General features: G+C 40.7%; 1 protein-coding gene across 9 annotated transcripts in view; it reads left to right on the forward strand.

Annotated features, from left to right (window-relative positions):
• Positions 1 to 16508, forward strand: part of PALLD (palladin, cytoskeletal associated protein) — a 193411-nt gene that overhangs the window by 161085 nt on the left and 15818 nt on the right. For 7 of the 9 annotated variants that reach the window (XM_068681192.1, XM_068681193.1, XM_068681189.1 and 4 more), the window contains 4 exons: positions 8853 to 8988; positions 11289 to 11390; positions 11963 to 12013; positions 13519 to 13740. In XM_068681192.1, coding sequence (XP_068537293.1) covers positions 8853 to 8988; positions 11289 to 11390; positions 11963 to 12013; positions 13519 to 13740 — 511 coding nt within the window. The remainder of the gene's footprint in view (positions 1 to 8852; positions 8989 to 11288; positions 11391 to 11962; positions 12014 to 13518; positions 13741 to 16508) is intronic. The other 2 variants (XM_068681194.1, XM_068681190.1) reach the window with 1 other exon arrangement.

Here is a 16508-nt window from a genome sequence, read left to right on the forward strand (position 1 = left end):
GAGCTGGATTCAACGATCCTGTGGGTCCCTTCCAATTCAGGATATTCTGTGATTCTCTGATTCAAAATCATAATAGGGATTCTGTGGGAATCATGAGAATAGCAACATCAGAGAGATCTGCACATTTTTTCCCCTTTGAATCAGAGCTGATGGTCTGTTCTTGCAGCTATGTACAGTGACTTGTGCATTGAATTCTGTCTCAAATAGCACCAAGAGACAAATATTTTAGTAACCCTTTTGTTCCTTGAGTCAGTGGTGATGGTGACCACTGTGAGGAAAAGCTACATTTCTCCATGTTCATATCTAACAGCTTTCAACAGTCTGTCAGTACAAACGTCAGCTTTCATTTTAGAGTAAAATATATTGCTTTCCTATGTAGACCAGACATTTACTTTTCCCATTTCTGTAAGTTGTGTTTCTCACAACTGTAAAACAATTGAGGTTACCTACAATATAGCTGATGAGAAATTAGTGATATGTAGGAAGGGATTAATTGATTCCTGATGAAGAATTCCACCACAAGACAGAGAACAGTCAGGGTGTCTTCCTGCTTCTGAGGGAGCTCACCTCATTTCTCTCTGCTGCTCATTCCTAGAGTTATTCCTGGGGCTCAGGAAACTGTATCTGAAAACAAGTGTTTCTGTCATTGAAAAAATTCCAGCAAATGTTAGGATTTACTTTCATTCCCAACCTCCAATTTTCTGAAGCTGTTTTTCCTGTCCATTAGAACGCTTTTATTTAAAGCTTCATAATTTGTTGTGTTACAGAATCACAGAATTTCTAGGTTGGAAGAGACCTCAAGATCATCAAGTCCAACCTCTAACCTAACACTAACAGTTCCCACTAAACCATATCCCTAAGCTCTACATCTAAACGTCTTTTGAAGACTTCCAGGGATGGTGACTCCACCACCTCCCTGGGCAGCCCGTTCCAGTGCCTAACAACCCTTTCAGTAAAGAAATTCTTCCTAACATCTAACCTAAAACTCCCCTGGCGCAACTTTAGCCCATTCCCCCTCGTCCTGTCACCAGGCACGTGGGAGAACAGGCCAACCCCCACCTCGCTACAGCCTCCTTTAATGTACTTATACAGAGCAATAAGGTCACCCCTGAGCCTCCTCTTCTCCAGGCTGAACAAGCCCAGCTCCTTCAGCCGCTCCTCATAGGACTTGCTCTCCAGGCCCCTCACCAGCTTCGTCGCCCTTCTTTGGACCCGCTCAAGCACCTCGATGTCCTTCTTGTAGCGAGGGGCCCAAAACTGAACACAGTACTCGAGGTGCGGCCTCACCAGAGCCGAGTACAGGGGGACGATCACCTCCCTAGCCCTGCTGGTCACAGTGTTTCTGATACAAGCCAGGATGCCGTTGGCCTTCTTGGCCACCAGAGCACACTGCTGGCTCATATTCAGCCGACTGTCCACCATCACTCCCAGGTCCTTCTCTGCCTGGCAGCTCTCCAACCATTCCTCTCCCAGCCTGTAGTTCTGCTTGGGGTTATTGCACCTCAGGTGCAGGACCCGGCACTTGGCCTTGTTGAACTTCATACAGTTGACCTCAGCCCATCGGTGCAGCCTATCCAGATCCTCCTGCAGAGCCTTCCTGCCCTCGAGCAGATCGACACACGCACCTAGCTTGGTGTCATCTGCAAACTTACTGAGGGTGCACTCAATGCCGTCATCCAGATCATTGATGAAGATGTTAAAGAGGACCGGCCCCAGCAGCGAGCCCTGGGGGACGCCACTAGTGACTGGCCTCCAACTGGACTTGACTCCATTTACCACAACTCTTTGGGCCCGGCTATCCAGCCAGTTTCTAACCCAACGAAGCGTGCGCCAGTCCAAGCCAAGAGCAGCCAGTTTCTTGAGGAGAATGCTGTTGTACCTCCTTTCCCCATGGCTTGGATCTTACTTGTGGCTATTAGACCAGCACCTGTGTGGTTTATCTGTGGTACCATATCACTTCTTGTTGGTTGTGCTAAGGAACAACTCATATTGGGGTTTTTGTTTTGGCAGCGTAACACCTTTTTATTATGTACATGCAAGTGATTATTGTAAAATGAATATCCGTGTCAGCTCTTTTGAAATATGATGAATGCATATTTGTTCCATTTCACACAGAATCACACACAGAATTTTCTAGGTTGGAAGAGACCTCAAGATCATCGAGTCCAACCTCTGACCTAACACTAACAGTCCCCACTAAACCATATCCCTAAGCTCTACATCTAAACGTCTTTTGAAGACTTCCAGGGATGGTGACTCCACCACCTCCCTGGGCAGCCCGTTCCAATGCCTCACAACCCTTTCAGTAAAGAAATTCTTCCTAACATCTAACCTAAAACTCCCCTGGCGTAACTTTAGCCCATTCCCCCTCGTCCTGTCACCAGGCACATGGGAGAACAGGCCAACCCCCACCTCGCTACAGCCTCCTTTAATGTACTTATACAGAGCAATAAGGTCACCCCTGAGCCTCCTCTTCTCTAGGCTGAACAAGCCCAGCTCCTTCAGCCGCTCCTCATAGGACTTGCTCTCCAGGCCCCTCACCAGCTTCGTCGCCCTTCTTTGGACCCGCTCAAGCACCTCGATGTCCTTCTTGTAGCGAGGGGCCCAAAACTGAACACAGTACTCGAGGTGCGGCCTCACCAGAGCCGAGTACAGGGGGACGATCACCTCCCTAGCCCTGCTGGTCACAGTGTTTCTGATACAAGCCAGGATGCCGTTGGCCTTCTTGGCCACCAGAGCACACTGCTGGCTCATATTCAGCCGACTGTCCACCATCACTCCCAGGTCCTTCTCTGCCTGGCAGCTCTCCAACCATTCCTCTCCCAGCCTGTAGTTCTGCTTGGGGTTATTGCGCCCCAGGTGCAGGACCCGGCACTTGGCCTTGTTGAACTTCATACAGTTGACCTCAGCCCATTGGTGCAGCCTATCCAGATCCTCCTGCAATTTGAACTTTGAAAGCCTGGTGGTGCCCCAGATCTAATCTATTCAAGTTGCTTAAAAGTAGAGATAAAGAGTTTAATGCGGAGACTCACAGACAGTATCCAAAATAACTGACCTCCTGACAATCATTAGATCTGGAAGACTTAATTTTCCAGACGGTTTTTATCTAGTTCTTTTTCTACATGATAGTTATAGATGCTTAAGAATGTGGCAAGATGGCAAGTGAACTTAACTAAGGGAACTAGTACATATACCTTTCTGCTGAAAAGATATGGAGGCTATTTGTACCCATTCATTTATTTCAATGCAAATTGCACTGTTGCTTTATAGCTTGTTTTGATCTGCAGATTTTTCCTTCTGAGGATTTAATTTTATAACTTCCTTATTTCACGTAGATTTGGATGCTACAGAAATGTCTGTGAATCTAAAAACCAGGTACAGTGCTTGACACTAGTGGAGATCTTAACCAGTAGCATTTCATCATGTGCCATTAAAGTTAATATTTTTGATATATTACCTTTTCTCAGACCAGTGTAGGTTTTACTTCTCATTCTTCTGGCAGTTACCTTTCTCTTCTCAAGAGTTCAGGACTATAAGAACTGTGCCAGCCTTTCTACGTTCAAGAGCAGTCAGTGCTTCTGTGATTTCTCCTTGACCCTTGGTGCTATAGCTATAGCTAGAACCAAGGGTGCTATAGCTATAGCTAGAACCAAGGGTCAAGGAGAAATCACAGAAGCACGCTGCTAGCAATACAAAAGGCAGAGGAGATCACCAGTCACAAAATAGGTAGTATTTTTTCAATTGATATAAAATATGTGGACGTCTTTTGAAAAGCAAACAGCACTTGTGTATCTGTGGTAATCAGTGCAGTATGAAGCAGAGTAATTTGCTCAGGTAGAGAAGGAACTGAATAGGAGAATGAAAAAAAAATGTAATTCTTTGAATGAGCAAAGGTGCGTTTTTAAAGATAAGACCTAGAAAAATAAATTTTGGGTGGTAGACATGCACTTTGTAGGTGATTTGTTCTGTGTGTTGTCTAATCAAGCCCTAAAGAGGAATCAGACTTGCTCAGGATTATATATTATTCACGTCAGTCTTGATCCTATCCAGTGCTGAAGTATGATTTTTTCATTTTATTTTTTTTGGTAGTTTCATAACTTGTTCTTGGGTGGTAGAAATAATTGAACTTTGTTACCTTTGTTTCATTTTGTACAAATCATCCTTAGTCAGGACTCTGCCTCAGGCATTCCCTTGATTTGGGTGCATTTAATGTCACATTACTAAACAGAGCTGTATATATGACAAGATCAGACTAAAACAATTTTAATATGCAGCTGCTACTTCAAAGTTCGTGGCCTGTTACAATGCTTATAGTAACTTTGTTCTTACAGTAAGTGAAAAAATGTGTTAAATGGTTACAGGAATTAGCTGTATTTTTGGAAGACTTTAGTTTTAAAGGAGAAGTCAAGTTACTGTTCATTACCCCAGTACCAGAGAATTGATTTAGGTTTCTGTGAAACTGAGCCATATTGGCTGCAAACAGGAATTTGTTCTTGGAAGGATAACAACAGCCAGCCTGTTGCCCTTGTTTACATTTAAAAGGTACATAGGAAAAGAGAGGGAATCGCGTCCAGTATGCACTCTGTGTAATTAAAACATGAAAAGTACTGCTGGTTTGGCCTTCTTTCTAAACAAATGTTAGGGCAAACACTCAAAACGAAGAAGTGCCAAGCCAAGGTTGCAAAAGTCTTTGCTGTCAAAAATCTCTGTGTGTGAGTTAAGTTTGCCTGAGTTTTAGCAACTTCCTTGCTCCCTTTCTGACCAAAAGAATTCAGACTTGCATGCTTTTATCTGTGCCTCTATTCAGGCACTCAGCGACTTCAGTGATGCCCATTTTAGAGGTGCTTAAAATCGACATGAATTTCAGCCCAGTACTCAAAAGCTGATCATTTCTTTGCACATTTGTGGTTGCTGTTGTGTCAATGTCTTTAAATATGCCTTTTCCAACTATATTAATGCTCCCGATAGGCTCTGAAAATTGCATCAGGCAAAAAACGAACATACAAATACACAAATGCATTGACAGAACTTTGTTTGATATCCTTGCCAAGAAGAGATGAGAAGAAAGTATGAGAGTAACCAAGGAAGGCATGCTTCTGAAGGCATTTGAAGGCATTTTGGCTGATATTCATTTTTATAGTTACATTTTTAAACTGACTGCTTCTTGCTTAAATACTTAATACTTGGTTCTTAATGTAAGTAAAGAGATAAGAATCTATTTTTCAGACAAGTTGCTTTGACCAGGCCTTGGATAGCGCTTCCAGCCCCGCTGTGCGAAGCTTGGGATGTTCTGGCACATCCACAGAGATCTGGGAGGTTGTTAGGGAGTCTGCCTCTCATGTTAAATGCTACCAGGGATCCCCAGGCCATCACTGAAATATTTGCTTACCTTGTTCTTCAGAAAAAATTCCTTAGCTTCCCTACATAACTTATTCCAGTGTTTTACTACCATTGTTGGAGGGTGAAGGAAAGGAGAGAGGAGAGTTGTGCATTGCTTTTGTCAAAGCGAGCTCTGTCTGTCTTCAAATAAAGTTCTCTACTTGTCCTCAGCGGCCGTGGAGAATCATTGAATGCCAGCAATTTTCTGATGTTTTATGTTTGATTCACCTCTCTCATCTTAATTCTCCTCATTTCCTGACTAAATAAGCAGGATTTTCCCAACATTTTTATAGGGACTTTGTTACAGATGGTTTTAAAACCATCTTACGGTTTTCTTGTTTTTCAGGTTCTTCAATTTGTTTTTATTTTTCTTGAAGTGCTGTGGTAAAACTGGACTCCTTGTCCAACAAGAAGGATAAAAGGAAACAATGAACTTTATTGTCTTATGCCATTGTGTCCCAGAATTGTACTCATCTTCCTTTGGAAATAATTGCCTTGGTGTCCAGGTTTTAAGCTCAGATTCTTCTGTGAGATGATTAATGCGCTAGCGTTAATTTTACATTTGTATTGCTGTCAGGCTTTGAACATTTTTCCAGAGTTTCATCATCATTAGATCACCTCCAGACTAATTATGAGGATTATTGTAAATGACAGTTGTGTTACCTGCAAGTGAGTTGCAGTTCAAGTTGAATGTCATCAGCCAAGTTGAGAAATGTGCTTTTTTCCACTATTCTGATAGTGAAGGTTGAAATACTAAGTATGGAACTAAGTATAGCCCTTTGACAGACCTCTCTGATCTCTGTTCTTCTGGTTTGATTTAAAAAAAAAAAAAAAAAAGGATATTCTCTGAATAGTATTTTTAGACAGTTCTGCAGCCATATGATAGAAATTTCAGCCAGGCTGTTTTCCCTGATTCGCTAGGGAACTCCTGGCTCTCCTGAAGGCTTACTCAGAAAACAAACTGAAGTGTATCAAAGCTATTTCTTCTTGCTTGTCTCTATGCCTGCCAGCCCCACAGAGAGAGAAATTAACGAGGTTTGATAAACGCAATTTGCATTGCCTTATTATCCTGCTTTGTTTTGAAACTGACTGTAGTATTGTTTTCTTGTGCTTGGTACGGACATTGAACCTACTGACCTGTGATCTCCTGGTATGCCTTCCCCTTTTAGAAGTAGGTGTGCTTGCTTAGGGACTTTTTGTTTTCTGAGATAACGCCACAGAATGCTTTCACTTGTGACTTGAAATCCACTCCAGTACACCTAGCCCAGCCCCTTCTTTTACTGCAGTGGTGTGACTTTCTTGAGTAAATTTTACCTTTCCAGCCTACTGACTGCCAAGCAGGTGTTTGTTTATTTGTTTTCCTGCTAAGTCTCCTACTGCTTTTATCACCAGAGTATGAAATGTATAAGAATGTGAAATGAAAACTGTATTTGTTAACGTATTTTTTTGTTGTTTTTTTGGGCCTTATCCAAGGAATGGCAAAATTCAGTTCCGTGGCAGTGTTGCTCTGGGTGGCTTAAGATGCTGGACAGTGAAAGGAAAGACCATGAGGGGGGAAACAGGGGGCTCTACAGGTGCCACCTTTCCCCTAGCCTTCCTGCAGTTGTCCAGGCTTCCTGAGGGACGTTAGCTTCAGATCCCCGCATCCCACCTTCTCCAGTCCATTTTCCTTTGGTATCTTCCTTTGTTTACTGTCCCCCAATTTCTTGAGTTACTGAGGCATCCTTGGAGACCTTGCCCCCTCCTCTTAGCATCCTCCTGCCTCCCTGTAGATGGGATACTTTTCCTGACTTTTTCCCCAAAGCAGAGTGAGGGAGTTTGTTACTTGTGACTGAGAACATCCCCAGACAAATGCCAAAGGAAATTCTGCTTAGGGGCTGAAAAGATCTCCAGCTAATGGCTGAATATTTCTAGGGTGAGGGATGTTGTTCTCTGGCATTCTGAAACATAAGGCGCATGTCTGCTCTTCTCCTGTGATTTGATAAGAAAATGAAACTCTTTTCACAAGAACTTCACCGTTTTCCAGTAATTTTAAATTTCCTTTCAGTAACAGAGTATGAAATGTTTTAGGAATTCATGCAGAAATGTTTCCAATTATTGTCTTCTTCATCTAGTCACTTGATTCCTTTGTGGCTTTTGATAGCTTTTGATGTATTGCTTCATTTTAAGTAATGGTAAAGATGACCATTGAAAACAGTTTCTGAAGAATAAGTTTTATCTGACCATGAACCATGTTACAGAAACATGATACCAAGCAATATGCAAGGAAATTTGTTATCTCCATATGATTGTAGTTTAACATTTTGGTGCTGGTAATCATATTATCAGATTGCATGTTGGAAAGAAGTTTACCCCTAGCATGCTGGTTTATTTTTTTCCATCTCTACCACCCTGCAAGTTTGGCAGTTTAGCTGATTGGATTCTGTGTTTTGCATAACTCATTCCCTTGTAATGGGCTGAGCCCCATTTAACCACTGAAGTTTAAACAAAAACTAACAGTGAGTAAGTATTGGTGTTTTAAATGATGTTGTGCAGCTTAACCAGAGAAATCTGGGGTGCTACAAGCTTAAAAAACTGATAGCCATGATTTATTTCTTCACAATGTGAACTGGTGTACTAACAGCTCATCTCCAGTAGAAGAAACTTCAGGGTATTTGCAGCAATACCCACCATCACCACAGCATTTCTGAAAAGTGTTTAGTGCTAGCACAGACTGGAAACAAATATTTCCTGTGCCATTCCAGAAATTGGTAGTGAGACATCCTGAACGTATAATCGTGACTTGTAGACAGGTTATGAGGAAGGGCTTTGCCCTGGGAATGCAAACTGCTACGTGGTCACCATCCGGCAGCCAACTCTGAAAAGTGCTTTACAGGCCTGATTTTAATTTTTGCCAGTGTAACCTGGACCCTGTGAATGGCCATTCTTTCAGAAATAACATGTTGCCTTCCGGGTGTGTGTTCACAGAGATACGAAGAATAAACATCAAGTTATGCATTGTGTATAGAAAAGCTGAACCAAGGAATTAGTTAATAAATAATATAGGAAATTAATAATTAACTGCCTTGTTTTACTTCGTTATGATCTTCACCCATCTGGTACTTAATAGGACCCTAGTTTATCTTCTGTCCCCACTTATCTAGTCATGCTTTCTCTTTCATGTTTCCTCTCATGTTGCTTTATTGCCATCACTCGTCAGTTTGCTCTTTGAGCAGATGATGTTTACAGCCACAGCTATGCTACCCTGAGCCCTATTTTAACTAATGCTTAAAGCATAATTTCAACTTTGTCCTTAAACTAACCATTAAATCACTGATGTGAGTTAGAAGGAACAGCATAGTAAGCAAGATGCCAGACATCTAATCTCAAAGAAACAATATCATTTTCTTCACTAATGGCAGGATTTCATCCAGTAATTCCTAAATACCAATGATTTCAGGAAAGCTCATGAATTTTCCTATACTGTTTTGCAGGGGATTTCCCAAGAAAACAGGCAGAACTGCTAGAATAGCTTCAGATGAAGAGATTCAAGGGTCAAAAGATGCTGTAATTCAGGATCTGGAAAGAAAACTTCGCTTCAAGGAAGACCTTTTGAACAACGGGCAACCGGTATAAAAACATAAAATACCATGGGGGAAGGGCGTGGGCATCAAGGGTAGTTTCTCAGATAAGCTGCATATGAAATAATTCTGTGTAAAGTATTTTTATATTTCATGTATTCATTCTTTTAATTGCATTTCCAAAGCTGCATTTCTGTAAGGAATGATACTGTACGTTTTGGCCTGTAGTTCCCTCTCCTGCTGGGCAACTTTACTTGGACTTAACAAAGCAATAGAGGCTCAAAGATTATGAATTCCCATAAGAATCCATCACAGTCTGTTCCTCAAGGGCATTTTCAGTCTCCAAGACCATTTTCTTTAATTGTTCATTACTACTGAATGGCTGGACAGACAGTGTATGCATAGCATTTTATCACCCCAGGTCCACTCTACCTTTTGCCCAGTTGATGGACAACAGAGGGGGAATAATAGGTGATAGGTGGGCATCACAGGGGCACAAGGTAGTTCGTCATGAGTTAGAAGGAACTTTTAACTTTTAAGAGAAGGACTCTTTTTTTTTTTTTTTTTTGATCAAAAGGGTATGAACTACCCTATAGTAATAATTTACAGGCTTTATCAAGCATTAACAATCTGGAGAGACAAGAAATGAGGTAAAATGGGCAAACATAACAAACAATTGAAATAAACAGCTGCAAAGTTGTCCTAGGAGTTGATTAAGGCATTGATTCAAGCATCTTTGAAACAGGGATTTCTTTTGAGAAGAAGGTAATATAAAAAATGTAGACTGTCATCCCTATTTTGTCAGTGAAATATTTTCAAAAGCATAGGAATGACTTGGGGATAGCTTTGTGTCACTGAAAGATAGTATGCTTTAGGTTTCTCAGGACCATACTCAGAAGTTGGCTACGGTGTCTGGGATTTGGACAATGGTATTTAAGTTCCAGATACCCCATTGAGTCCAACTGACTGTTCCACAGCTGCCAGATGCCAAATCTCAATGAAGTTAATGGAGAGAAGTAGGGAAAGCATTCAGTGAGTGACTAGTGCAGGTGTGCTTACTTTTCTCCATTGACTGCAGAGGGTTTGGTAGTTTCCTTAGTAGTTAGGCAGAATCATTCTCATAGTTTATAGGTTCATGTTTTTTCAAAGGAGGTGGGCTGACCGTGACTGTCAGGCCTATTTTGGAAAGTGAGAGAGATGTTGGGCCTGGACAAATGAATGGAATGTCCTGAAGAAGCCCACATGGCCCAAGGAAAAGAAAACAGAAATCTGTGATCAGATGATTTGGGAGCTTAAACCAATATACTCAGTTTTTGCGCCTGCCTTGAGGCTTTTGCCTTGCAGATTCCTGTCTTGGGTAATTCTGTTTGTGTAATCATGGCTGTGGACACTTGGAGTGATCACAGAAGAAACTAAAGTAAAGAAAAGTTTGTGACTTGTTCAGATGCTTGTAACGTAGCCAAGATTAGTGCCTAATTTTCATGACCCTCAGCTTGCTGCTTTAGCAACAATGTCACATCTTTTAAAAATGAATTTAAATGAGCTTTTTAAAAATGAAAGCATTAAGGAGATGCAATGTTTTACAGTTTCCATTCTTCTTTCTTTCTTTCTTTTTTTTTAAATGAGACATTTAACAGTGTAGTTAGTTTGCCTTTCATTCACTGACACATTTTTGCAGTGCTGCTTTGTAAGCGTGTATCTTAAGTGCATGAAGTGTTCTATTGAACGCAGAAGGAAAAATATTGGAAAACTTGAATTGTACACTTAGTTTTCTTTTAACTTGCGTTATCTTTTGAGTGTAGATTGCCACCGTCTTTTATAAGCTGTCTTATAAAAGCTGTCTGTAAGAAGAAATAAAAATTTTGAAGTATTTTTTCTATAAAACTATCATTTTATATTTGACAGAATAATGAAGTAGTAGAGCAGTATATCCTTGGCATTTTGGCAGAGTTTTCTATCGTGTGGTTCTAATGTAAAAGTCGAGCAGAACAGCTCGGAGTAAGATTTGGGATGATTTGACATGCACTTTTTTGATGGCCATGCTGATTTAAGCAGTTCCTATTGCTCATTCCTGCCCAAGTTCCTGGCAAGAGGATGGAAACAAATGGCACAGTCAGGGCAAGGGTTGCTTAAGCCAGAAGAGCCACTTGTAATGCAAAAAAAATGCATTACAAACTGTGGTAGAAAATTTCTGTTAAAAACATATTGCTGCTCTTTTTTATACTACGTAAAGCATGCTTACTGTCTCACTGCTTGTAGTTCTTAATGAGTAACGAAAACCTTTCTCTGCTTTTCCCTCATTCTTACTCCCCTCCCTTTTTGTTTTGTTTTTGTTTTGTTTCTGTTCAGAGGTTAACATACGAGGAAAAAATGGCTCGTCGATTGCTGGGAGCAGACAGTGCTGCAACTGTCTTCAATATCCAGGAACCAGAAGAGGAGCCTGCAATACAGGTGCTGCATAACTCTGCAAGTTCATAGGAAAAGAAAAAAAAATCTTTCAAATTTCTTTTTAATGGGCTGATTCTTTTATTTTAAAAAAGACCTACATTAGACAAAAAATATACACAAGATAGGATGGTTTTGATTACAGAACTCATATGTTATATATCAGTGAAGTAAACTGGAGAACCACATGCCTATTGCTCAGTTTTTCCATACTGAATAAGGTTGTGAGAGTTCTCAAATGTCTTCTGTCTGCTTTAAACTCTTCCATTTATCCTATGCTGTCCTGCCCTTTAAGTCTCTCAAGGCAAAAATACATCTACTATCTTGAAAGCATCTTGTCTTTATGTGTGTAATCTGCACTTTTTGGATGCAGACCAAAAACACAACAGAAAGTCTGCTTGGAAGACCAGGTACACATTCTCCATTGTTCAGATGCCAGAGTTGCTATTCGGAAATGTGTAGCATTCATTTGCTTATGTTACCACATAAAGTACCTTCTCCAGATAAACACTGAGAAACTGTCATGGATGCTTCTCTGTCTTCTTTCTGCCTCTTGATCTTTTTTTCTGTCCTTACAGGAAGCTCGCTCTGTTGATGCTTCTGTAGTGAGTCCTGTGGATGTTCAAAAGGTTAACATTTGCTCCGTTTTCTTTCTTGTTCTTTTTTTTCCCCCCCCCCGTATTTTACTTTTTTTTCCCTCCCCTGTCATCTTTGCCCTTTCCATTTTACTGTTCTTTTGGTTAATAACAAGAGGTCACCAACATTAATAACCGGGGAGACTGGCGATGCATTCCCTTCATAGTGTTAAAATTGGTCTATTACTCAGTTGGTCTGAAGATGGTCTGAGTGCGGGCAGCTTAGCTGCAGTAATGGTGTGCTCCAGTACCTTTATGCTGTGATGCTAACCTATACTAATTGCCTTGCATCTAAATCAGCTGCTCTTTATGTATACCACATATACTTTTATGATATGATCTTATATGATCTACTTTTATGAGAAACTTTCAGGGAACAAATAAACAAACAAACGCGTCCGCAGTTTACAAAGATTTCTCTCATCTTCCATTTACTGAGCATGATGGTTAGTTCTGTAACCAGCCAGCAGAAAGGCTACGTGTAATTTCCAGGCTGAAGTCAATGACAGAGGATGGGTATGTGAAAGGAGATTCCATATGAGATGTGTTTTCTACCTTAAATAAAGTAAGGGCAGAGATAATAGTTAGAGGTCATCTGCAAGAGTGCCTAAATATCTGCAGACTGAGAAGGGCATTGCCTTGTAAAGATTTTCTCCTGCTTTTGAATTTCTTTGAATTCTGGCTTTATCTTGGCTATCAGTGAAATTCAAAGTAGGACTTCTGTACAGCAAAGTAGATAGAAGGAACAGTTCAAGAAGACAAGTTATTGTGTGTGTGTGTGTCACAGTAACATTTCCCAGTATCTGAATAGCAAATTTAAACAAGAAGCAGTATTTTACACCAGATGAAACTTTCCACTCTTCTTTCTAAGTCTTGAATACTCTCATAACAAATTTTCTTTCTAAGGAAGAAGTGATACTTTTGGCCAGACAAAGGGGACCATGGTAACAGGAGTGAAGGGAGGCAAATATCATGGACAGTGCTGCCATTTTCTCATTTTTACAGGCAACTGTAAACAAAATCATTTTAGCCTTCTGGTTCAGCCTCCGGTACAATTCTATGCAAATAGCAGATGTGAACCATATGGTCTTATGGCCATCTGGAAACAAAACCCACCCTAAATCTGCCTGTACCCTGAAGGAAATATTAGAGTGTTTCTTTTGTCTTTATGAACTGCTTCAGAATACTTTTATAAGCTTTTTTAAAAAATGGAAAGAAAGCAACCAATGACTTTCCTTCCCCTTATAAATTAGACCTTAAGATAACATGAAATACAATTGTTGCCTCATACCAGATGTCTTGGTTGTTTCATAGGGAAGTTATTGGAGGCATGGATTATAGTGTTTTTCTTCAACAAGATACAGTTTCCTTTTATATGTAAAACCTTAATGGATTGTCAGAGATCAGTAGAATAACAACAACAAGAAAAAAGTAGAAAAATAACTTGCTAAGTAATGTGTTGCAGCTACACACTAATACATACCTTTCTTGTTTGACAGGAATATAAAGTCTCCAGCTTTGAGCAAAGATTGATCAGTGAAATTGAATACAGGCTGGAGAGATCTCCTGTGGAGGAATCAGATGATGAGGTGCAACATGGAGATGAACCTACTGATAACAATATGTCACCGTATTTTGAGATAAAGCTGAAGCATTACAAAATCTTTGAGGGAATGCCAGTCACATTTACATGCAAAGTGGCAGGAAATCCAAAGCCAAAGGTAAGAAAAGAGGGTGAACGGTTCTAGATACACTCTGAAGAGCTGTGTATCGGTACCTTACAGTGAGCCCCTAGACCCCATGGACTCTGTCTTACAGGAATAGCAGATATTCTCTCTTGACAAGAAAGATCCCTAGCTGGTATAAAATGACAAATCACTTTTGGTATCACTGGATGTATTTAAATTTATAGCATGCAAACTTCTACTATGAGACCTCAGTTCTCAATCTCTCCCTCCTGAGACTTCATCTCAATTATTTTACCTAGAAGTAATACTTCTGTCATTTGAAGATACACCTTCAGGGTATATCTGCACCACAGAATGTAGTGCAATGCTAGAAATTCCCATGTGGGCTGGCACAGTGGTTCCAAAAGCAATCACACCAGGTTAACGTGGATAAATTATCTCAAGTACAGCAACATGCTAATGCAAAGATACATTGCTTTTGGTTCAGGAACCAGTGTGGTGCCTCTGCATTCTTCAGCACTGCAGAGTTTATATCTACACGCTCTAACAAGATTTAATTTTGTTGAAGGTTAGAGGAAGGCAGACTCAAATACCGTAAGCTCCCATATATCCCAATAGCAAGATGAGACATGATGGTGAGTTTTGTAATGATGAGCTTCTGAGGGAGTGTTGGGCTTGGGAAGCATTTCCTTTTAGCAAATGCACAAGTACCAGCTGCATGATGTCAGTAGTCTGGAATAATGCCTTTCTTTGGTAGGTGGTATTTAATCATTTCAAAAATTGCCTGGCAGTCAACCGACTCATCAGGTAGCAAGCAAACAGCAGCAGCGTCCTACTCCTTGTCAAAGCCAGCGTGTTCCCTTTGAGGTCCTTGCAGTTCTTACAGTGACCCCTTGTGGCTAGGGGCTCTTTTTACCTCCTACATCGGAGCGAATGTGAAAATCTCTGGTATAAGTTGTACAGGTATTGAGGATTTTGAACGGATTTTATGTGTCCGATGCTATAAGTGTATGTTATTGCGCAAACTGTCAATAGGAGAAATGGATTTTGTCAGGTAGCAGAAAAAGGGGCAGACAAGGAGGAGCAAATCTGTAGAATGAGCTCTCTGTCCCTGCGTGCATTTCAGGAGGTTTCACTTCAGGATGGCTCTCATCTCATCCCACTGAGTGCAGCAGATGCAGCACATTAGATGTGTTCTTGGAGCACATTTTCTGGCTCAGTTTCATCTGAAAGGGGTCCAATTCTGTGCTCCAAGACCACTTCACAATGCGAACCACTGCAATGTAAGTGGGGGTGATCAGGATACTCATATCAAAAAAAGCACTCCTGCTTCAAGCTGGAGCTAGTGTAGACACGCTGAGAAGCCCGAGTGATACCAACCCTTTGGTGTCCAGCATTACTTTGGGGATGACCGTAAGGAAAAGCCTGTTGCACTGAATAAGGGCAGAAGGCGGATCACGGCGTTGCTGTTAGAGGTGTAGTGTGTTCATTTTGCCTGGAGCTTATGACTAAGTTGCTGAACGACCTATTATGAGTCAGCCTTAGTCAACTGTAGCCATTCCCTTCTTTTCACAGTTTTCAATTAAGGTGTAGTTTCACAGTCACTTTAATCTGATTTAAGACAGATGAAAGAGGATGTCTCTTCTTCCTTCCCTTGCTCTCCTTGTTTTGGTATTAGCAGCTGCATGGCCAGGAGACCACATTGTTAATGCTTTCTTTAAAGGATCGCGGTATAAAGGAGTAGCTGCTGTGAACACGCTCGGATTCAGATAGGATTCAGATACGACTGTTTTTGTGCAGTGTCAAAGCATGCATGTTAAGTGATTTGCTCTTGCACCTGGGATTATGGCCCTTTATTCCATTCACTTGCAGATGGTTGGTGTGATTTCTCAAGGTGCTTGGGACAGAACTAATTCCAGGTCCGTTGGATAGCTACCTGTTAGCTGGATACTCAAAGGCTCTATCATCCCCTCACCTTCTTGAGCATGCCAAGACAGCAGTTTTGTAATGCTCAATAGTTGAGGGCTGTCCTGCTGTCATTTGTTGAAGCTGGAAGTCTTGCCCCCGAATAAATTCTTTACTTTGGCAAATGAAAAGCTGGAAATAATTTACTAACTTAAAGCTCCTCCCTTCTAAGTATTCTGTCAGCTCTGCCAAGGAATGGCTTTGGGAAGGACTGTAGTGTTTCTAAAATCTGGCATTGATTACAAGGGATTTTTCTAAAGCAGGGTTATTGGCTTGATTATTTTTTCCCCCTGAACATGCCATGTAAATTGAATACTGATGTGCAAATTCTGTCTTCATAAATATGACTTTTTAAATCTGAGTGTACTTTTGTTGTAACTTTCAGCATAATGTAAAACTATTTTCTCATTAAAATGAGAACCTGTGGTAATACAAGAGGGATTGTGGAATACTTCTTTTTAAGGGATATTTCTCTTTAGAATTAGGAAAATGCCATATGAAAGGTTAATTGAGACTTGAATGTTGCACAAAGCTTGCACCGATCTCTGTTCACGTGGCTGAATATAATTCATAGTGATTAAAAATGACTGTTCTACCCAAGATCAAAAACCCTTTCTTACTGTGTATTCCGTTGTATTTCTAGTCATTACACATTGGTTTCTGAAAATCTGGTACAAGTAAAAGCAATCCAGATGCAGTGCTTGGTGCTTACGTAGTTTAATCGTACATTTATTAAAAGGTGTCCTAGAAAGAAAATACTTTACTGCAAGGGCCATTGTCTCCAACAGTGGTAGCGTTTTACTTATTAACTCCATGTCAGATAAAGGCAACATTAG

The sequence above is a fragment of the Anas acuta genome, chromosome 4 (genome assembly GCF_963932015.1).
Source record: "Anas acuta chromosome 4, bAnaAcu1.1, whole genome shotgun sequence".
Classification (NCBI taxonomy): domain Eukaryota; kingdom Metazoa; phylum Chordata; class Aves; order Anseriformes; family Anatidae; genus Anas; species Anas acuta.